The 24,337-nt window shown below is 42.7% G+C and overlaps 1 protein-coding gene across 2 annotated transcripts in view; it reads left to right on the top strand.

Annotated features, from left to right (window-relative positions):
- The window catches only part of Hmgn3 (high mobility group nucleosomal binding domain 3), a 39,970-nt gene extending 19,514 nt beyond the window's left edge, over positions 1–20,456 (top strand). Inside the window, exons 2-6 of one of the 2 annotated variants that reach the window (XM_038323715.1) lie at positions 9,663–9,713; positions 15,154–15,183; positions 18,195–18,245; positions 19,403–19,516; positions 20,054–20,456. In XM_038323715.1, coding sequence (XP_038179643.1) covers positions 9,663–9,713; positions 15,154–15,183; positions 18,195–18,245; positions 19,403–19,516; positions 20,054–20,092 — 285 coding nt within the window. In that variant the 3' untranslated portion in view covers positions 20,093–20,456. The other variant, XM_042054795.1, reaches the window with a different exon arrangement.
- Positions 20,457–24,337: the final 3,881 nt, after the last annotated feature.

Genomic DNA, 24,337 nt, shown 5'->3' with positions numbered 1-24,337 from the left:
GTGCTTAGACACTGTGGACAGTACTGGCTGATATGTATAATTGCCAGTGATCAGTCACTCTTTGCAGATAGCCTGCCTTTAACTAAGTTCTTCTCCAGTTTTTCTTGTTTCACTGTACATTGTTATAGTGTGCCTTGTACTCAGCCCGTGCAACTTTGCTCTCTTCTCCGTACCACTTTTTTCTACCTCTGAGCTGTCTTAAAGAGAGTTCAAGTTTCTCAAGAGGCTACTTATCTCTTCATATCTCTTTCTTTCTCTCCCCCCTGTTGTCCATCTTTATTATTCTTTGTTGCATTCTGGGATATTTGCTCCGTGGCAATCAATCATTTCTCTTGTTGACCTCACTTAGAGTTTATGTATGGTTTGATTTTTTTTTTTAATTTCAGAATCTGTGAGCTCCAAATCTTTTTCAAAATTTGTAAATGAAAGAAAATAAGATTTGTTTTCCCTTCTTGCCTATTTGGTTTAGAAATTCTTATAGTTCTACAAAGATAGTTTAATATAGAATATGTGCATTCTCGGTATCTGTCTACTTATCTGTTGATGGAGGGAGGGCCTGCTTTTGGTCCCGGCCGCCCTGCTAGCTTACACCTGAAATAATCACACAGAAATTGAATTAATTAAATCACTGCCTGGCCCATTATATCTAGCCTCTTATTGGCTAACTCTCACATCTTGATTTAACCCATTTCTAATAATCTGTATAACACCATGAGGTCGTGGCTTACTGGGAAAGATTCAGCATGTCTGATCTGGCAGCTCCATGGTGGCTCTCTGTCTGCCCTTCTTCCCAGCATTCGGTTCTGTCTACTCTGCCTACCTAAGTGCTGCCCTATCAAAAGGCCAAGGCAGTGTCTTTATTCAACCAATGAAAGCGGCACATAGACAGAAAAACCTCCTACACCACCTATCTATTTTCATCTACTTATCATCTATCCATCCACCCCCCACCCATCATCCATCTATCTATTCTCTGTCTGTCTGCCTGTCTGTCTGTCTATCCTCTATCATCTATCCATCTACCCATCCATCTATCCATCTCTCATCTATCTATGTATCTATCTATGTATCTATGTATCTATCTATCTTTCTATCATCTATCCACCCACCCACTCATCATCCATCTATCTATTCTCTTGTCTATCTATCTATCATCTGTCTGTCTATCATCTATCTATCCATCCATCCATCCATCCATCCATCTTTAAGTAGAAATAGTAAGCCAATGTGGTTCTCATCCATCTTATGAAGTATACAGCCTTTGCCAGTGAATTTGTTTTTCCCACTTTTCAACCAAAAGTAATGTGGTTTGAGTTTGTGGTTTTCCTTTGCTCTTCTTACAGGTTAAGCACTTACATGTAGTTTTAAACTTAGTTTCAAATCATTTGATACCTTTTTTTTAGTTCCCCACTGTCGTGAGATTTGTGCATAATGACACGCCTACCCGTAGTTTGTTTTCACTGTTGCAAATTTTTTACTGTCTACTAGTGTGTATTTTAGTGCCTTCCTGATGCAGATTGGCTCTAGTTTTTAATTAAGCACAGCAGAGTGTGTGTTTGTTTGTTTATTCCTTCATTGTTGATGCTGAAATTCAAACCTGTTCATGGACATGGAGTTAGGTTCATAGCCCACAAACATATTTTTACATCCCTTATTTTCATGCTTTCTGTATTCTTGGATTTTTTTCTAGTGTTTATATTTTTGGAGGGATGGTGGTATGCAAGTCTAAATACATGTTAACTATATCTAAATTGTTTATTTTATTATTTCTAAGCCTTTAAATCTGACCGAGCAAGCAAGCACTCCTCCTATAGCCCTACCCCATTTGTTTTCCTTCTTGAGAATTGATAGAGGTTCCTGGAAATTGCCCAGGGCTAGCCTAGGGTGAAATCATAGAGGCACAGAGGCACTTTACATAAGCAGTTACTAAAATACACAAGAAGCTAACACCCTTTACAGATACGAAGCGCATGTGTAGGCACGCACACACACACACACACACACACACACACACACACACACACACAAATGGATTGCCCATGTTGGCCTTACCACTGAGTGTTGAGGGAAAAAGATGTTTTATCCCTGATATGTGTCCATGTAGTATACCATTCCTGTCCTGACAAATTGTAGCCCTAAGCTCTAATAGCAGCCAAAGGGTACAATAATTTATCTTGGCAAAATACATCAGCTATTGAGAAAGCCAGTCTTCAGTTGAGAAGTCAACCCTCCCACTGTAAGAAAGCCTCATGTGACATTTGCTCTTTAGATCCCTTAGAACTTCTAGGTCATGAAACAAATGTATAAACTGGAGCCTGGGATTAATACAGCTCTGAAGCACATGGCGGTGCCTATCAGATTCCTACCCAGCTCATCCTGCAGAGGGCGATGTTGTTCAGCTCCAGTCATACAGCACAGTGTCTGGCTTATCTCCCACCAAGGGGACCTACTCTTTTGAGATTGCTTTAGGTGAGCCGTGCTCCCTCAAAATAATCCTCCCATGCCTTCTGGCTGAGTCATCCTGATCCAGTCACGGGGGATTCAGTGGGTGATCCCTATGCCTCTGAACACAAGATCATATTGCATTGGTACTTTGACCTGTGAGACACTCTGTTGTGCCCACCTCCTAGCCATCCTGAATATCTCCAACCTTCCTTGCTAGTTCTTGCTTGCTGGGAGTTGAAGGAGCCTTGAAGATGTACATTAGACCTTTGTTTGACCACGGTTCTCATGCTCTTGGGTGTTCTTGGTTCTCACGGGATTTACATATGCCTGGTGTCCACCAGACAGTGAAGCAGGAACATACTTGCCTGGCATTCCTTGCAGCCTGTGAAACGCTCCTCGCTTGCACATCAGCCCACTAGAAGTCACCTGAATATGCCTCTAATCCTCTGTCTCCTCCTTTCTTTGTCCTATTTCACAAAATCCCCTGGTGCAGTCTGCTTCAGTTCCTTCACAGTTAGAGTGCTAAGGCGTGCAGTCAGACATCCGTAATGAAGGTCTTTTCAAAGCAGAACACCCGGTCATTGCAAGCAATGGGATGATGGCCATTCGCAGGGAATCTGTATCTAAGAAAATGTGCGCAACTTTAAGGCTCCCCTGGATGGACCTTTACATTTCATAATTCAAAAGGTTCTTTAAGGTCACCTTCACCTTCTATCGTACAACATCTGCATAACAGTCAAGTTCCCCCCCCCCCAAACAGCTTTCTCTAACCTCTGGCTAAGGGATAATAAGCATGACCCTTCTTTACATTAGATGGCATTGTTAAATCATTGATGTAGAGACTGAGCCTCTGACCGCGATGCCAGACCCAGCTCTTGGAGCCAGGATACAAGGCAGAGTTTTGAGCACACAGCTTGTAATCAGGCCGCTGAAGCATGTTGACCCCAGAGAAAACATCAGGTGCTCCTAACTGGAAATGTGTCTGAGCTTGATAATAAAAACCCCTGTGGAGAGACTGCCGGAGCAGCCAGCCTTGTCCGGAGCTGTGCATTGTTGCATCTGTAATCAGTTTGCTCATCGGAAAGCATTAGCGTTTTCATTCTTCGTGCCTTTTTAACGCAGTGTCTTTCGTTGCATCTAATAGAAACATCATTAGTGTCCCGCCCAGATCCGCAAAGTCCCCCCAAACCAACAAGAAGACCGAGTCCTGAATGTAAAAGCAAAGAGCCTTTATTTTATGCAAGTTTGCAAACTCAGTCTCTCCGCATGTCCAAAGTATTGGAATAAATGGAGAGCCCCGAGCTCAGTTAGAGTTGAGTTTTTATAGTAGTAAAGGTGGGGGTGAGAAGTTTCTAAGGTTCAAGACCCTTGATTGGCTGACATTTGTCTAAGAGTGTCCTGGTGAGTGTGTGCTGGCAGGTGGTCCTGTCTACAGCAGTTGGAACGTTAGGCATTTCCTTCTGCTGGTCTGTTCTTGGGTGGTGCTCAGGTAATCTCAGTTTGTGGTCCTTCCTGAAACCAGGTATTGCTTCAGGGTAAACTACTGAGACTCAGGCCTCCATTAAACTTAATCGGTGGCTGAGTCCTACTCTGGCAGGTGATAATGGTTGGATGTAAAGAACTTCCTTTGGGTGGTCTGTTTCTATTTAGCCTATCATGGCTGGCTCCTACAATTAGATCTATGTTTAGATATTGATGTGTTGATAATATTGCCTGCTAATCCATGGCATATAGCATTGAAAGCAGTGTTATGAATGTTGAGTTTATATAATGTTAATATTTTCATGTGTGTCTCATTGGTTATAGGGTTTCCACTGCTATGATAAACACCATGGCCAAGAGTAAGCTGGGGAGAGCAGGGTGTGTTTCACCGTACAATTCTCACATCATGTCATCACTGAGAGAACTCGGGGCCAGGGTGGGAACCTGAAGGTAGAAACCATGGCAGAACCCTGCTTTCTGGCTTCCTCCACAGGGCTTGCTCAGCTTGCTTTTTTACACAGTTGAGGACCAGTGGCCTCAGGTTGGCACTGCCTGCAGTGAGATGGGCATTCATTCATTAATCATTCATTAATCACATTAATTGAGAAAATAATCCATAGGGTTGCCCATAGGACAGTGGGAACATTTTCTCAACTGAGATTTCCCTTTTTCTGCGACAAGCTGAAAAACTAAGCAGGATATGTTTATATGCTATATACATTTATATAATACCAGCATACCTCTTTCTTAGCCATTTATCAGTTACAAGTAAAGGAATCCCTGATTGACAGCTACTGACTGGCCTGACCATCAGAAAATCTGGATGGATGGAAGCACTGAGTTTGTATAACCTAGGGAGTTGGGAAAACCAGTGTCTTCTGTCGAAGCTGTCATACACTCAGACTTGCCGAGATATTGGTGTCTAGAGCTCAGCTAACGGATACAACACAGGGGCTGTGAATCTGGCATTCCTGTGCAAGGGTAGAGGACAGAGAAGAGAATGTTATGTTTCCCTTCAGAACAGGGAGGTTCTATTTGGAGGAGAGAACAATTAGTCAAGTGTGGAAAAAGGGCTCTCACCTTGTAGGCAAGGGAGCTGCTAGAAGTGGTAAACCACATGTGACCTAGACAGGGGACAGAGAGTATTCCCTGTGACCTTTGCCTTGAAATGTTTCGTTTTCCCCAAAGACTATTTGCAATTCCTACATTTTACTCATTATTTTATTACCTATTTTTTTAAAAAATATATCATTATTTTATGTAGGTTTTTATTCTCTAATTTTATGCCTATTCTAATCTCACTATATTAATAGTTATAATTTGGTTTTGAGATTTATTTTATTATTTATGTATGTGAATTGAGTACTTATGCACATATGTGTATGTACCTGTGGAGGCCAGAGAGGGCACTGGATCCCCTGAAACTGGAGTAACAGGTCGTTCTGAGCCACCTATGGGTGCTAGAAACTGAACTTGGGTCCTTTGAAATAGCAGCAAGTGCTCTTAGTCACCAAGTCATCTCCCTAGGTGTAGTTTAAATAGCTATTAATTTATTATTTATTGATCATGGATATTATTTCCAACTATGCCATATTAGGTATAATAGAAATACAACAATCTTTTTTTTTAACAAAGAATTACTGGGTCATCACCTTGTTATCACTCTGAGCTTTTTCCAGGTTGTTCTTTGAGAAGCTTCTATTAATCTAGTGTTACCAGCCCTACTAAGCAGCAGTTTTATGATCTGCTTAATTTTGTTATCAGATGAGCCATGAATGCAGCTGTTTTATTGTGCTAAACCAAATATGGTGATAAATGTGAGTTTGCTATTTTTGTGGGTTTTTTCTTTATTTTTATTTTATTATTTGTGTGTACACATGCACATATGTTTGCCATGGTGCTTGCGTGAAGATAAAAGGGTGACTTTCAGGACTTGGTTCTCTTTTCTTTTTCTTTTTTATTGATTTTTATTGAGCTCTACATTTTTCTCTGTTCCCCTCTCTTACTCTCCCTCCCCTTCTACCCTCTCCCAAGGTCCCCATACTCCCAATTTACTCAGGAAATCTTGTCTTTTTCTAGTACCCATGTAGATTAGATCTATGTATGTCTCTCTTAAGGTTCTCATTGTTGTCTAGGTTCTCTGGGATTGTGGTTTGTGGGCTGGCTGGCTTTCTTTGCTTTATGTTTAAAAACTACTTATGAGTGAGTACATGTGATAATTGTCTTTCTGTGTCCGGGTTACCTCACTCAAAATGATGTTTTCTAGCTCCATTTCCTGCAAAATTCAAGATGGCATTATTTTTTCTGCTGTGTAGTACTCCATTGTGTAAATGTACCACATTTTCCTTATCCATTCTTTGGTCGAGGGTCATTTAGGTTGTTTCCGGGTTCTGGCTATGACAAACAAAGCTGCTATGAACATAGTTGAGCATCCTTTGGATATATACCCGAAAGTGGTATTACTGGGTCTTGAGGAAGGTTGTTTCCTAATTTTCTGAGAAATCGCCACAGTGACATCCAAAGGGGCTATACCAGCTTGCATTCCCACCAATGGGAATTCCCAGCAATGCAGGAGTGTTCCCTTTACCCCACAACCTCTCTAACATAAATTGTCATCAGTGTTTTGATATTGGCCATTCTTACAGGTGTAAGATGAAATCTCAGAGTTATTTTGATTTGCATTTCTCTGATGACTAAGGATGTTGAACATTTCCTTAAGTGTCTTTGAGCCATTTTAGATTCCTCTGTTGAGAGTTCTCTGTTTAGGTCTGTACTCCATTTTTTATTGGATTATTTGGTTTTTTGATGACCAATTTCTTGAGTTCTTTTTTTTTCTTTTTTTAAATGTGTATCCCAGGCTGGCCTCGAACTCATGATCCTCCTGCCTCTGCCTCCTTCAGCAAATCCTACAGGCGTGCACCACCACAACAGCTTGAGTTCTTTGTATATTTTGGAGATCAGACCTGTGTCTGATGTGGAGTTAGTAAAGATCTTTTCCCATTCTGCAGGCTGCCATTTTGTCTTGTTGACCATGTCCTTTGCCTTACAAAATCTTTTCAGTTTCAGGAGGTCCTATTTATTGTTTCTCTCAGTGTCTATGCTGCTGGGGTTATATTTAGGAGGTAGTCTCCTGTGTTAATGTGTTCAAGTGTATTTCCAATTTTCTCTTTTATAAGGTTCAGCGTGACTGGCTTTATGTTGAGGTCTTTGGTCCATTTGGACTTGAGTTTTGTGCATGGTGATAAGTTCTTTTTCACTATAGGTTCAGGCTTGAATGACAAGTCTTCCTCACACACTCAGCCATCACACTAACCCTATTTTTGTATTTTCTAAGGGTGCACCAGTCCTCTTGGCTACCTACTCATGCCATAATTCTTACCTTCTAGTTTTATGTACTCTTAAAATATATTAATTTGTTCAATTTTCTAATGAGCCTTTTGTAAGATTTATATTATTTTTATTTATGTCTCCCTGTATGTTTGTCTCTCTGAGATTCTGTGAAGATGAGCCTAGGTGCCCACGGAAGTCAGAAAAGGGCTTTAGATCCTCTGGTACTGAAATTAAAGGCAGTTGTGAGCCACTGATATGGGTGCCCAGGTTCAAACTGTCACAAGCATGTGCGGTGCTGCCTCAAGAAATGGGTCAAATTCCACAAGCACCAGGGCACCTGACTGTCATGCTCAGGGTAGGACTGTAATAAAGACACCAGAACTGATGATGGAAAAATAACAGATAAGTTTATCAAAACATATCAAAGCATGGTCTAGATATCAAAGTGAAGCAAATGCAGGCTGAGAATATGCTTCTGTGGTGACTGGGGCTTTGTTGAGCACCCTGCCTCTCTTTTTTATTATTATTATTTTCTTTTTTTAAATTATTGATAATTTCATAAATATCTACTATTATTTACATAATTTCTATCCCTTCCTTCCCCCTTCAATTTCTGTCCTCCCCATTTGCTCTCAAATTTATGCTATATATATGACATATATATAATGTATGTATATATATACACATACATACACACACATATAAGTTCAGTTCATGTTGCTCATATGTGTAATGTGTTTAGGTATTTGATAACCTCCCAAGGAGTTCAGCCCTGGGGAAGGCTGACTCTCCGACTCTTGGCAGTCATTAATTGCCCGTAGCTTTTCCTCTAGGGATGTGCAGCGCCTTGTGTGATCTCTTCCATCCATGTTGACTAGTGTTATCATTGTGATGGCTTTTTATGATGGTTTCCTTCTGCTGCAAAACCCACTGCTTTGATGAGGGTTGAGATCAACACTTAACTGGGTAAAAGAATAAGTATTTAGAATACAGTTATTAGTGATACTGATGCATGAAAGTGGCAGTAGGTTCTCCCACATGGTCCATAACCTTGCTAACCTAGGAGGATGGCATGGTTTCCCTCCTGCTGCATAGGGCTTACATCCACTTAGGCAGCTGTTGGTTGCTGCCAAGATATGTACGTATGCCACCATTATACCTTTACAGATATCTTGCAGTGCTGGCCATTGCCATGTAGTGGGTCCTAGATGTCATAGCTGGGGAGGACGATAATTGTTTTTCCCCCTTGATAGCTTAGCACCATCAGACACTGTAAGAGCCATCCTTCAGGGAGGAGACTTCCAGGTCAGTTCCAGAAGGATTCCTTCCAGTCCTGTACCTGAACTACTATGTTGTATCTTCAGCAATAAGATCTTGCCTTCAAGTTCTGGAATGTAACCAAGGTCATTGGCAATAGCCAATATTGTTTTGGGAGTCTCTCGGACTCTCCTAATAACTCAATGGGAGTTTTCTCATGCCTGGAACTGGGACTTTTGTTTTGTCTGTGGCTCTTGATTGAAGTATTATTGCCTCAAGTAATGTCACTTTAGTGTGTGTGTATATGTGTACATATGTTTTTATAATATTCGCATTTTTAAGTACACATCAAATATGTTTCCCTGTAGCTTTTAAAAACATCCTTAGTGTGACTTAACTTCCTCCCTCTTTCTCTTTCTCTGTCAACTCCCCAGTTAATTTCCACCTTCATTTCCCTTCCAACCCCTCATGGCACTTTCATCCTCTGTCCTACTTTGTAAAGCAGCAAAGTAACTTGAACAAGGAGGTAAACAAGATGGTGGATTCCAGGTACCCACCTCCACTCATCAAGGACAGATGAAAATTGCTTCAGGCGCATTCACAAAGAAGGATGCATAGCAGTTCTTTCCCATTCCCCATAGGGTATGGAGTAGAGGGAGATGGCTCAAGGGTTACAAGCACTTCCTATTCTTCCAGAGGACCAGAGTTTGTGGTGGTGGTGGGGGGATAGGTAGGTGGATATAGTGTTTGTTGTGAAAATATGAAGACTTGAAACTGGATCACCAGCACCTCCATGAAAGCCAGGGGCTGCTGCATGTATCTGTATTCCCAGCTCTGGGGGCAGATATAGCCAATTCCAGAGCTTGCTGGGTGGCCACCCTGGCCAAACTGAGTTCAGTGAGGGACCCTGTTTCAAAAAATAATCCGGACAGCCAGTAGAGGAAGACATCTACTGTCGACCTCTGACTTCTATATGTGCACACAGAGCTGAGTACAAACACACACACACACACACACACACACTTAAAATTCATACTTAATAAATGCCTTTTTCCCTGGTCCTAGGTGTCATATTACCATGTATGTTTTAATCATTGTTTGCATGATTACAAATTTAAATACAGTTCACTGAAATGTTTTCTTTCTAGTCTCCAGAGAATACCGAGGGCAAAGATGGACCCAAGCTAACTAAACAGGAGGTAAGCATACCTTTGCATACCGACATAGCCTTACTATTAAAATGTTTCATATTCTCTGCATGTGAAGAAATGCCATTGCAAACAAATCCACTGAGGCTAAAAGCCAAAGATTACATGTAGTTCCGCTTGGCTTGGGCATGATTCATTGAGTACATTGATGAGGTATTTTCCGATGTTGTTTGTGTTTCTACCTGTTGGTCCTGCTGTCTGTCAAAGTGGGTACTGAGAATTCCTTCTGGGCAGAGAGTAAGATAATAGGTAAATTCATCAAGGAAATCAGAGCCGGCTTTTTATAACAAGAAAATGAAATGTTGTTGATTTCATAAATTTTCTGCTCCAATGAGTGAATTATGAATTCCTTTTTTTGATTCTGAGTATTTACCTAAGAGGATTCATCTCTAAAGACAAAACTATGGAAAGATTCATAATTCATCAAAATATTAAAGCTTTTCTTTTAATTAGGAAAATTCTTCAGTTATTCAGATAACAAATTAGTCCATGACTCAAAGATGCTTTGTATTAAAATACAGACACCTGGAAAGGGGTTAAGAACTTGGAAAACATGCTTATGTTCGACCCTTGATGAGGATACTGGAAAAGATGTCTTAAGAAGTCAGAAGCAAGCAGCATCTATGATGACAACTATTCCCTTTTGCATAGAGCTTTCCAGAGTGTGGAAAACTTCAGCTCTTCCACTCGAACTTATAACCTAAGTGAGGTCACAAGAGAGCAAAAACAATATCCAGTTACAGATCCTTTGATGGGGTGATTCATATTATGGTTAATAATTCAGAGGAATTCGTTGTGATATCCAAACCCCCAAATAAGCTTTGTACATGGAAATTCATTCTGCCAAGGATGAAATCTTTACCAGAATCCGTAAAGATGTAATGTAACAACAAAGCTGCCTGCCTGCCCTTATCAGCCCTGTACCAACAGTGAGCCTCTGGAGATAATCATCAAGTCAGAAAGCACAGTCAAGCCACCACCACACACATGCTAGCGTTAAACAAAAACAAGAGGAACATTTAGAAAATGGCTAAACATAATTTCAGAATAGTTGGTGAAGTATAACCTCAATGTTTTGGGGTCTAGGTACCCCATGTACACAAAGCGTTTGGGTTTCTCTCTGAGGGTTGACATTTAACTTGATCAGTCAGAAAGTTTTAAAACCATTGCTCAGAAGAGACGCCTTCCCAGTCAGTCCCTCTACGCTAGAAGCAAATCCTGCTGCCTGGGACACATGTAAAAAGTTAAGCATGCATTTTATATATATAAAACGTAGGTATGTTAGCCCAAGAATTTTCATGCTTTATGCTTTTCTGGTTAGTTATTTTCCAGTATATATTATATTTTTATATCATTCCTAACAAAAGTATTTTGTAGACAATGCTTTAAAAAAAAAACTTATCACGTGTCTTCAAGACATCGACACAGTCATTTGAAAGTAAAAGGTCATCGGTTAGCTTGAGTGTTGACTAGTGCTAAAAACTGCCAGAAGTGCACTGATTGATCTCCTCCACCACCCCCCAAAGTGAATTGAAATTCAGTTCAAACTGAATTTCCAAGTTATGTCACTTCGTATGTCACCCAGGATGAACAGCTGCCGGCTACAAAGGGGGCTCTTCTTTTGTAGATTTCCCACTATGGCTGTGATATTTGGAAGGCATTGTACAGAGCCCTGAGCTTCAGGAGACCGGACAATAAATGACCTAAACAGTGTATCGTGGCTATTACTCTCTGCTGTTTGCAAAACCTTTTCATTTCCATTCTTGTATCTGAGCTGTTCGATAACCTAAGAAGCATTCCCCTACCCCCTTCTCTCCCTCCTTGCAGTGGTGGAGATGGGACCCAGCACCTTGTATATACCTGCTCAGCTTTACCACCATGCCACACCCCTGCCTTACAGCGTTCCTTATCAAAAAATGTATGATCACCTATAAATTCTCCCAGCACTGTGTCAGGCCCTGTGGGTCCCACAGTGAAAAACAAGCACAACTTTGCCTTCCTAAAGCCTCTGTCTTAGTATGGAAGAGAGAGTAAAGTAGTAGGACATTTGCTATTTGAAACAAAAAATTAGAGAGAAAATCAGGAGAAGAAATAGCGACTGGCAGGGTAGTACTGATTCTGATAGCCAACGGGTGGGTGCAATGATCCCTCTTTTATCTTGAGGAGAAGAGTTCTTGGAGAAATAATAAGCGTTTTCTCCAAATGTCACAACTTATAATTAGCAGAGTCAGGGAAACACCTGGTCCCCAATTCTTATTGGCCCCACCTTTTGTACAGTGCTTCAGTTGAGTGACCCAGTTCCTATGTCTTCATCTTCTCCACTGCCCAGCCAAGGCTCTCGTTTTTTTCTCTGTCTTCCAGTTTTGAAAAGAAGGCTGCTTCTACTGAATTTCTCATTTGTTTGTTTTTGAGTCTCAAAAGCTACTTGACTTTCAAGTTTTGCTTTAAAAGAACACGCTGAGGCTCAGAAGCAAAGGGGCGTCTTATAAAAAGTAGGTTTGGAGCAATAATCAGCAAAGTCCAGTGATTCTTCTTGGATCTCCCCCCCCCCCCTCTCTCAGCTTTGTGAGAGTAGATGTGTATGCTGCATGTGCAACCAGAATGTTGACATAGACCCCATGTCGTTCAGATGGGAGCGATCAGTCAATCGGCAATGCTTACTGGATAACTCTGACATCTCCGGTAGCTATAAACCGTGGTAATCTGGCATCCTAAACCTCTTCACTCCCTGTCTGAGAGCTGACCACTTTTCCTATGATTTCTCAATCAACGAATTAAGAAAAATTCCTTAACAGCTCCCCTACCCAGTTCTACCAAGTAAGGCTGAGCTTTAAATGAATATTTCAAATGCTTTAAATGTCTCAAAGAGGAATAAATAGCAGTCTAGTCTGTTTCGTATCCAATAAATTTAGTCCAATCATTTATAGATGTTAAGGCTGTGGAAGCCGATGGAACTTTCCAGGAAGGCATCCACACTTGCATTCGTAAGTGGTACTGCTGACTGAATGAAAGGTTAGTCTCAGCCTTCGCTGCAGAGAAAGAAAAAAAAAATCCCTTATGGTGATTGCTGGAGAGGAAGTTAGAAAAGGCTTTTCTTTTATGGCACAGAGAAGCTGGTAAATTTTAGGTAGGAAGTCATAAAATAATTTTATGGTAAAGCATCTACATTTTAGAGTCTGGCTGGGTAAGATAGCCTATAGAGACGGATGTAGTATCAATTTCCCGAGCCTTTCTTTTGGAACAGTTATTCTGAACCTAAATTAAGACTGTGGATCAGTCAGCTGGAGGCCCGCCCTGTAGAACGAGCTCTGAAGAGACCATCCCTCCAGAAGCCCTATTCTGGGTGTTCAGATGTTGGCGTGGAGAGGGGGGATTTCACAACTGGGATCTCCTTCAACATGATTTTTACCTCTCTTTAATAAGATTCTGCCAACAGTCACTGGTTGAGAAATGGACGGTTATGTATCATGGCTAACGTGTTTGGCTCCTTTCCATAAGTAAATTATATATGGTGTTCTGGCACTTGCTTCTTCCATTTGCCTTAACACTTACTCAGGGTCCCTGCTAGGCATTGACAATACTGAAATAAAAGAAAATGGTGCTTTGGGGTAGGAGATACAGACGGGAGATGAATGAAGTAACCGGTGAAGCAAAGCCAACGGAATGCTTGTAGGTTGACAGCCAAGCAGGAAGGGATTTGGGTAAGGGTCCATTTGCTTCCCTTCAGCAAGGAAGCTGCCACTCTTTTCCGTGGAGGAGGTTGCTTTGCTGTTGGACTTGTTGGATGGTGGGAATATGTTTTGAGGCTACATAGAAACTTCAGAGCTGAGCTTCCCAATAACGGGGAAGGAGGAAGGCAGGGGGCAGTCCCTTCTGTTCTTCCACATTCAGAAACCATGGTGAAGCATACACATGTTTTGCACAGCTGTAGTGGGAGTGTTGTCTTTTCTTCAGCAATCCTCAATGCGGTTGACCATTCTGAGAAAGGCGTGGCGGGATTTGATCCTGACTCCCAGGGACTTGTGGGTGTGATGTCACAAGGCTCCCAAGAGAATCCTAGTAGGCATCTTGGTGCTTCCAGTGGGGAATCCCTCTCGCATCCTTCTTTACTGACCACAGTTGTGCCTCAGGCTGGGTGCTTCTGCAAACCTGCGTAGTGACTGTGTCCCAGTCAGCAGCTTAACCGGCTTCCTATTCTATGTAGACCCCGTTAGCCGGACTTAAGTCCAACTCTGATGGTTCCTTGAAACCCCAAGGTTAGAACTATTCATGGAGGCCCTGGCCCTTCATTTCTGTGTGAGGATGAAAGGAAGATGAGTTGGGCTTCACTTTGACTTTCAGCAAGGAGGTTTTCAGATGCGGTGATGTCAAGAACTATTTCTTCCAGTCTGACCTGACCCACTGACCTAGACTGACTTCAGCAAGGATTCAAGAATTTCCGCAATTCTTCTCAATCATGACACGAGTTCCCACTGACCGTTTTTGCTGACCCACTTAAGAAAAACGATTTGGAAGCATTTAAACTATCAGTGTGAGTCAGAGTCTTGTAAAGCAGTGTGAGTCAGGGAGAAGCTTGAGTTCATCTGCCCAGCAAATGTTCTGGATGTGGCAGGTGGTGTCTGCTGGTCTCCTGGAGATGGAACCTAAGTGAAATGAGCGGAAAGTATGGAGTAAAGCCTGCAGAGAAAACCAAGTTTGGTTTTAAAAAGCTAAATCCCTTTAGGTTCTCCTGGGTTAGTAAAGAGGGTCCATTTTGTGTGCTGGATGCTTGTGTTATTTCGTGTTTCTTTAGGGTATCATTGGCTATTAACTGGGGCGATCCTCAAAAGATTTTCTGAAAAACAGAAAAACTAAATTCAATCACTATCTACCTAATCAATTTCCTAAACTTTTGGGATTAAGAGATTAGTGAAACCTGTTTTGGGTAGATAATTGTGTTGCTCTTGTTCTGGGTTTGAAAAAGATATCTTTCTTGCCTGTGTAAGATTTACAGTCATGTTTCCCAGTGTTGCAAAGATAGACAAGTCCTATGTTGGTTTCTTTGTAGTTACTTAAGTCTCCCTTACCAGTTTAAAGATTTTGATTCTGTTGTAACGAGACCATTTCTTAAGGTAACTCCGTGTTCTGATGTCAGTTTATCACAAAGGGAGCGATTGTGGAGTAGAGCGGAGCCAGGGTTCCTCTGTTTCCCCTTCTCCCAGTGCTCCTAACTGGGAGGAACAGCTTGATGGAAGCCAAGCCTGTATCTTGCAGCAGCACTTTCTCTGGAGTGCCCAGGGGTCTTGGTGTGTTCCATTACGCTAATCTGAGAGGATGATGGGTTGCATACATTTCACCATTTCCACAAAGTAAAATATATCAAGAAAGAATTTTAAAAACCAGCCTGGATGTTTATAATTGCCAAAACAATTTTTTTCCCATTCTTTTGTAGCCCACAAGACGGTCAGCCAGATTATCAGCGGTAAGTACCTCTGAGCCCCTCGATGTAGCTTCTTAGGAATGCGTACTCCCTTTGTCCCGAGCAAAAGGATGATTTGCTGGCATTTTCCTTGAGTTTATTTTGCTTTGGGGTCTCAGTTTCTAGCAAATCAAGCCTATGTTGCCAAGCAGTTTACTTGATTATCTGTGTCAGTGAAAAACAGTGGCCAAGTCTGCTATCAAGTATATAAAGCTCATGCTCATTGAAACTGCTAAATCCCTGAGACAAGCAAGAGCATTAGGCAAGTCCTGGTCCCCAAATTCTACACCTGTTAATATTGAAATGGATCCAGAATGTAGATTCTCTGCCCACAACCCATACTTTTGAGCATTTTATTCCTGGATCAGAATGTTTCATAGGCATTAGCTGCATTCCAGTCCTGGGACATCTTTGAAAGAGTGGCACTTTCCTTTGTCTCTTTGAGTCTCCTTCAGCTGGCCATGTCCAGGGAGAGAATGACTGGAGCTAGGATGTATAGTGGTACTGAGCCTACCCAGCCTGGATGTGTGAGCTTGTGCTCCAGCTCCCAGCCAGACCAGATGTGTGAGCCTGTGCCCCAGCCTGGATGTGTGAGCCTGTGCTCCAGTCCAGATGTGTGAGCCTGTGCTCCAGCTCCCGGCCAGTCCAGATGTGTGAGACTGTGTTCCAGACCAGATGTGTGATCCTGTGCTCCAGCTCCTGGCCAGACCAGATGTGTGAGCCTGTGCTCCAGCCTGGATGTGTGAGCCTGCGCTCCAGCCTGGAGGTGCTTCTCTCTGGTTCTTGTGCTCCTCCTTGGTAGTCTGCTCGTCTGTCCTTGCTCATTCTAACACCTAACAAACCCACCTGACTCTGGTAGAGGATTTTGCCCCATCCCTACACTGAATGTCACAGGCGCTGCTGTATGTGGAAGTGGATATTGACTAGGGGCCCATAGAGCAGCAGCGTCAGTCACCAGAAAGACTCAAGAGTGCCTGCAAAGCTCAAGTCAGTTAAGAGAATAGCCCTTGGGAGTCAAAAGAAAACCGAAATTTAGAAACCTTTTCATGAGCACCAGGAGCCAGCACTGTTAGAGCCCTTTGCATGGAGATCATGTCCTGTGGGGTCACCACAGCCTCATCTGAAGCCAGCAGTGCCCCATACTATAAACCTCTGAGGACTGGGGAGATGGCTCCCCGGGTAAGGTGTTTGCCATGCAAGCCTGGGAACTGGGTGTGGATTCCCAGCACCTGCCTAAGGAGCCAGGTGCAGCAGTGCATCCCTGCACATCCCAACACTGGAAAGCCGAGGCACGAGGGTCCCTGGAGCAAGCTTTCCAGTCAGCCGTGCCCATCGGTGAACACCAGCTCAGTGTGAGACCCTGACTCTAAATATAAGATGGGGAGTGGCTGAGGAACACACCTGACATGGACTGTTTGCCTCATCAGTGGGCTTCAGGTTTTCTCAGCTCTCAAACAGGACACTTGTATCTATTTCAGTAGTAGACCCAGCTGAGGGTGACTGAGTGAAGTACCCAGAACAGGTCTCACAGTGTCAGGCTAGAGCTCACTGCTTGCTAGAGAAAACGACACACACACACACAAGCAAACATGCATACATGCACACAAAATCTTAGTTTCTTAGGACTGTCAAAACACTGCTGAGCCAAGGTGAACGGTCTATCTCAGAAAATGATAAAAGTGGAAACAGTTTGCTAAAAATCAACCAAGAAGACGTCTACATTAGCTTATCAAAACTCACAATAACAGCTTTTAAAGTCACGAGACTTCCGAGCCATGAAATCTGTGTGTGGGAAGCAGACTGGAGGAATAAGAACACTGGTAAAAATTGTCTTTTGCTTTTTAAGCGCCACCCTTTTTTAAATTTGATTTTTTTTTTAAGGTCATCTTTGTCTTCTCTGTTGAGAAGATAGTGTTATTACACTTATTTACTTGTGTGTTGGGGAGTCAGAGAATAACTTACAGGAGTCAGTTCTGTCTTCCATCCCGTGTGTACCCCAGGGTTAGAACCCGGGTTATCAGGTTAGGCAGCTCCTTTACCCACCGAGCCCTCTCCCTGGCCCTCCTTTCACTCTGTAGCTGAGACTGCCCTCCATCTGACAGCCGTCTCCTGCCTCCGTGTCCAGAGTGGGTCAGTATGTCTAGCCTCCCCCCTTTTTTTAAATTTTTTTTTTGTTCTAACAGCTGGTCTCTTGGAACTGAAATGCCTTCAATTAAATTTTACACATAAAGACTATATCCAGTATGAACTCTAGGTCTTTTACAGACCCTGGAGGGAAACATCTTTCCTCACAGGGGACACCCTGGACAGTGCTTTCTATTTTTAAAACATTCTTTTAGTGCTCAGAGAGATGTACACCTTTTAAACCTTTATTAGAGAAATATTTGACCTAAAATCCCCACAGGAAAAAAAAATCTTAACTTTTAATAGCCAGACAGAGCGCCGTAGTTATATACTTAACACAAAGCTCCAGCGACAAAGGGACCCAGTGTCTTGGTGTTACGCGCTGTACCTTAAGCTGACATTGGAGAGGATGAAACAGGAAGAGACTTGGCTACAGAACCTGAAATCTGTGTCAGGGGAGGGAGGTGGATGTGGCTTTGAAGGACTTCACAGGCCTCAGCTTCGGTAACCGATGGACAGTGAACTTTGCTCGTGACATCCTGTAATTTCTGGTCTGTTGGGAAGGCTGCTGAGAGTGAATTTATCAAGCCATTTAGCCAACGTCTCTCCTCTCGTTGCGGTGTTGTGAAAAAAGGAAGTACAGGGATATCAGAAAGAGAAACCTAACCCTGCCCCAGAGAGCTCTACTGAACCAATGCCTAATGAGTTAGCTTCTTCTTATCTGCCCATCACTTGCAAACCCAGGATGAACATAGCGTCTGGTACTGAAAGGGCCAGTTCGAGATGCCCAGAGCCGCAGTTGGAGCCAGTGTCTTTTCAGTCCGTTCGTCTTCTTTTTGGTGCTAATGGTGTCAGTTTCAGTATTTGTATGATTTAAATTATTTCCGCAGAAACCTGTTCCACCAAAACCTGAGCCTAAACCAAGAAAAACATCTGCTAAGGTAAGAGGCATTCCCCTTTTCCCTCCCGTGGCTTTCTAAACAATGAATAATTTATTCATTATAATCCCATGCCATGCCGAAAAAAACATCTGAGGAGAGATCTTGTTTAATGACTCCAGCTAAAATGTGCGGACCAGAAAGTTGTCCCCACCATATGGGCTTTCTTTAAAGATGCGAAGCGCCAGTTTTGTGCATTAGCAGGAATGTGTTTTCCATTTGGTCAGTGAGGTGCAGGGAGCACATAGCAAGTGGCTCTGGACAGCCTTGTGTGGGGAAGGGCCTGCCAGTAGGCTCAGCACGTGTTCTCAGTCACATGGTGGTCCGTGGGGTTAGACCTGGCCCTGGACCCCACTGCTGCCACCGGCACCAGAGGTCAGAGAGGGGCTCAGAGCCTCATATGACTAACTCCTGGTAGATGGCCATTCCCATCTAGCAATAAAAATATGATCGTTTTCTCTAGCAAGCAGTGAGCTCTAGCCTGACACTGTGAGACCTGTTCTGGGTACTTCACTCAGTCACCCTCAGCTGGGTCTACTACTGAAATAGATACAAGTGTCCTGTTTGAGAGCTGAGAAAACCTGAAGCCCACTGATGCCGGTGAACTTGGCCACAGTGACTCTCCTGTACCGCACCTATCAAAGCACCCACACTCTCTGAAACTGTGTGTGGTAGTGAATACAGATTTCCAAAGCGGAGCTCAGCTCTGTGACTCAGTCATAAAATTAGCAGCCTTTCTTCATCTGGGCCTTTATTTTCAGTGCCTTTCTGGTTGTGTAAGCTGTGTGGCTCCACATGACTTGTCGCATCGGGGCACAACAGGAAAAGCCACAGCCCCTGGTGGTTGGGTTTTCCCCCCAGGCTTTTCCCCTTTCACCAGGTCCTGTGGCTGCCCTCTCCACAGCAAAACCACTGACCGTAGAAATGGCCCGGGAGTCACCATTGTCCCACAGACTAGAAGTGCTGGTGGGCTCAGCAAGCAACCTATTACAGTTTCATGGAGGTACAGTGTAGTTCAGGTGACACAGCAAATTTGGGCCCCCACTTTCCCCAAAGGCCACCACGGGCAGCTGTCATTGTGTCTGGCTGGGTTCCAGCCGGGGCTTCTACCATCACTCAGCACCTAACGTGTTCTGTCTCCCTGTGCTTCGATCCATTAGAAAGAACCTGGAACCAAGATTAGCAGAGGTGCTAAAGGGAAGAAGGAAGAAAAGCAGGAGGCTGGAAAGGAAGGTACTGCACCATCTGCAAATGGTGTCACTAAAGCTGAAGAGGTACTTTCCATGACCACCTCCCGCTCGCCGACTCAGTGTCAGAAAAGAAACTGCTCGATCCTTCAGCTCTGGATAGCACATTCATGATGTCTCTCTTTATTGCCTGTAATGTTATTGCAGATCCACATCTCTCGCTCAACTGTTAATGTCTCAGCCTGCAGAAGTCCCCCACCCAGCACACTGTCAGTAAAGGGGCAGATTGAAACAGTCAGAGTTAAGGGTACAGTAGACACTCTGCATGTTTGCAGTGACTAGAATCAGGTGGTAGTTTGCTGTTTCTTATTGTGCACACTGGAGCCCACAGGTAAGGCTGCTGTGGTTGTTTAAATGGCAGAAAGAGTAAATGCTGCAAGTGTTGCCGTGATGCCTTCCGGCCTTGTGTGTTTTCCACCCAGAGTCGAAGTGTGTTTCGAAGTAGACCTGGAAGGAAAACGAGGCCACATGCTCAAAAGTGTGTTTCTTGGTGGGTGGACTTACCTTCAGTTATACTTATTTTAGTGGTAACTATATATTGTTTTCTTTCTTTTTTATTCACAGGCACAGAGAACTGAATTTCTAGATAACGAGGGAGAATGAATTGCCGTGGAAAACTGGGGTTGACTTCATGTACCTCTTGGGACACCTTTTAAAAGCTATTTTTACCGAGTATTTTGTAAATGCTAATTTTTTAGGACTCTATTAGTTGGCATAAAATATATAAAGATGGACATTTTATCCTCTTATGGTGATGTTTTTTGGAAATTTCCATCATCCTCAAGTAAAACAAATACCAATTTAATATCGGAAGCTGCGTGTAAAATGGATTCAGCATTCCATACCCTTGCTTTAAAAATTTAGTCCTGTGCATACTGTGGTGTTTTTACTGTGCATATTTGAATTTTTCATGCAATTTTTCTAGAGCAATAATCGGTGGTGCTTTTGTGCCTAGGTTTTATGTGATTTTAATGAAATATGGATAGTTGTGGCTACCTGCTGACTATTTGTGATTTCAAATAAAAAGGTTTTCTTGTCTGCAAAATACCTACCTGTCTGTGCCTTTACTAAACTTAAGAAGTGATTTGTTTGATTAATGAAGATGATGTAAAGAATGTCTACAGTTGGTACCACGATGTTATCACTAGCAAGTCAGACAGAACTGTTTCATATTTTGGGGGGCCTTTAGCATTATTATTTTAATTAAACATGTATGACTGCTAGGGTAGAAGAATCACATATACCTCACTTTGTAACAGGCATGGCCAATAATGATTGCCATGTATAATAAAGCTTAATATAATATTGACATATAAAGTCCTTAAAAACAAGTAGAGTTCCACTAAACTGTAACTAGAAAAAAAAATAAATAAAAACAAACTGGGGCCGGGCAGTGGTGGCGCACGCCTTTAATCCCAGCACTCGGGAGGCAGAGGCAGGCGGATCTCTGTGAGTTCGAGACCAGCCTGGTCTACAAGAGCTAGGTCCAGAACAGGCTCTAAAAAAGCTGCAGAGAAACCCTGTCTCGAAAAACCAAAAAAAAAAAAAAAAACCAAACTGGGTAGGGTAGCACATGGGAGGGAGAAACAGGAGATGGAAAGAGAGAGAGAAGCAGGAGGAGGAGGAAAGGGGAGGGGAGGAAGAGAAGAGAAGAGAAAAACAAAATAAATCTGGGCTCATCTTTTAATGTCTCCCACTTTCAAAATAGCACCACATCAGATTTGTATAGGAGTACTTTCCCATGTGTGAGACCATCAGGGCTGCGAATGTTCTTGGTCCTGTACGGCCACGCTGCAGCCTGTGTCAGCCCAAGAGGAACACTGGCCAGCGTGTTATTAGAGTTCCTTTGTAGGTGAGGAAATGGGAGTGCCTGACATAATGGAACGGGAGAATCCAGGCTTGACTTACTGATTCTCAAATAATGCCTTTCTGTCCGTGGAAGGGCATAGCAATGTCAGGGACAAAGGAGCTATTCTAAATGTAACTTATTGTTTATGGTCCCCAAATGTGAGCTCCACCCCCGGAAAGCTGAATGCTCAGGATTCTGCTTAGCTGGAAACATCTTGTAAGATGGAAAATAGTGGCCACATAGCTCAGAGACTTGTGGAAAGAGACTCTTGGTCCTCAAGACCTTACACGTCCTCCTGCCACATGCATTTTGGGCTAAGCACTTAAACTCGTATCATTGTCCAAAATCTATCATTAGTTATTTACAAGTATGAACCCCGTTGTGTTAACAATGATCTCGTGACTAGTATTCCTTGACTTCTATCTGTGAAATGCGCCTGAATGCATGAATTTGGGTTGTGCTGAAGGCAGCTTTCTTAGAGAGAAGCGCCTGCTACCCCGTGGGTACTTTACAAAATATGTGTTCAGCATTCTGTTAATGCTCAACTGAAGCCCTTTGCTGGCTGGTGTCCAGTTCAGGACTGGACTAGCATGCCCATAAATTGACTTTTGAAGAATTACAGGGTGGTAGAGATGATTTTAAGAATACTAGGCATTACAGTAATGCACGGAGAAGTGACTGTGTGTGACTCTTTCCTCGCGTCTGTGTCTCACAGGCAATCGCTCTGCATTTGTAATGCACACGTGTTGTGTTTAAAAGAGGGAATCTTACTAGGTTTCAATTTATTCAGCTAGTAAAGTATAATTGAAGATAAATCTCTCTGGCTCCGTTTCTAAGGTTGCGCAATAACACCCTAGATACAGAACGTCTAAATCAAAGAAAATATACATTTGACATCTTTGGCTGTTGCCCAAAGATGACACTAATTTCCACTCCTGCCAGTGGCATATGAATGGCACCACTCTCAGCTTTGCCAGACTCTCACTTTGTCCAATCTAGTAAGTGAAAATTATCCTCTAGTGTTTCAATTTTAACTTTTTGATGTTTAGTATCCATTTAAATCACTTCTGGAAATCCTGTTTTTGTCTTTCTGTTGAGACTTTGCTCTATTCTAAGTCATCCCTCATAATAACCATCGATGGTATGTGTCTAAGTGTGGGTACTTCTGGGAGTGCTGTGGAGCTAATGGCTCCCAGAGTAACCTCAGAGCCATGGGTGAGTTTCCTAGCACCTGAAGACTCGTGTCCCCTGTGGCACAGTAAGGACACACTGCCCAAGGCCACATGCCAAGTGTAGGAATGCCCACTGCTACCCCTTAGGCTAGTTGTTACACTTTAGAAAAGGGTTCCCCTTCTTCCGGATGCTTGTGGGTTGATTTGCTTGAAATGGCATCCATTCTGTGACTCTTGGAAGACTGAATCAAACAGTGCCTGGTGTAGGTGAGTTACATTGTGTAAGAAATCATGAGTGCACACTTAGAATTGCATTATGTATATAGTCACGACTGCACACTTAGAAATTTCCCTTGAGGATGCCCAGCGGGACTCTAATGGAGTTAGAGTGGGCTTTAGAGGCACACAGCCCTGAAATTCCCTATTGCTTGCTCTGTGATGAGGCAACTCATGTATCAGGGTCTAACAATAGATAAACACTCTTTAGTGCACATTAACATAAATAATACGCTTGTAAAATGATTTATTTTTTTCCCAAGTGTTGCAAGACTTTGCTATCCTGTCTGCAGATTTAAGTATTCGTTAGTTTGTTAGCTAAGCAGCAATAGGGAAGCCATCTCAGCTAAACTACTCACATGGTAATGTTTTTGAATGTTTTTCTTTTAAGCATGAATTCCAAACTTTTATTATTTTCTTTTAGTTTATTTAGAACATTGACTTTTAAATCTCATAATAATTATAGTGATTAAGATAATAGATAGAATGTATTTAATGTCCTGTAATAAACACGACATATAAATTATTAATTTGGGAGATAATTTATGTCCTATAATTCCATGTTCTACCCTCTAGTAAGAAATAAGCCCAGTTTTCCAGCATGAAATGGAGGGTCTGGCTCACTTTAAGCTGCATAATGTGTCTCGTGGGAGAAGTGGAAGTTTAAAAATGATCTTTTTACGTCACATTTCCTGACCTTTAAATGGGCAAGATCTCTTGAATATGAAACCAAGAGCACAAGAAATCAAATCAAAGAAATGGATGACATCTAAATTTAAAACTTTCAGGACAATGGATACAACCCACAGAATGGGAGAGAAACATTTCAAGGTATCAATCTCATATGGGTCTTGGAATACATTAATGTATTCCCAGATACATTTTAAAAAATACTTTAGAAAGTGGGGAGGTGATCTGAGTAGACATTTTTTTAGCACATACTCATGGTCATAGGCTGTGAAGGGATGGTCAGTATCCTAGTCAGGGTTCCAATTGCTGTGATGAAACGCCGTGCCCAATGCAACTTTGGGAAGAAAGGACTGTTCATCACTGAAGGAAGTCAGGACAGGAACTCAAATAGTGCAAGGACCTGGGGTCAGAAGCTGAAACACAGGCCATGTGGGAGTGCTGCTTACTGGCTTGCTCCTCATTGCTTATTCAGTATCCTCTTATTTAGAGCCTATGACCACCCAGGCCAGGACTGACCCCACCCACAATGAGATGAGCCCTCCCACATCAATCACTAATTAAGAACATGCCCTACAGGCTTGCCTACAGCCTAATCTTTCGGAGGCATTTTCTCAATTGAGGTTCCCTCCTCTCAGATGACTCTAGCTTGGGTCAAGTTGACATAAAACTAGCCAGGACAGTCAGCATTGCTCCCCACCTTTCTGAACCTCAATGCCATCAGGGAAGGAAAGAAACAAGTTCAGCAGAGAGTATGGAGAAATGTGAGCAGATGTGTGAAATGGGAAAATGGTATAGGGTTTTCGGGGGGGGGGGGGGAATGTTTGGTCCGTCCTCACAAAGTTCAACAAGGAGCTCTCACCC

The sequence above is a fragment of the Arvicola amphibius genome, chromosome 3 (assembly GCF_903992535.2).
Source record: "Arvicola amphibius chromosome 3, mArvAmp1.2, whole genome shotgun sequence".
Lineage (NCBI taxonomy): Eukaryota > Metazoa > Chordata > Mammalia > Rodentia > Cricetidae > Arvicola > Arvicola amphibius.
This window is presented reverse-complemented; position numbering and strand designations above follow the sequence as displayed.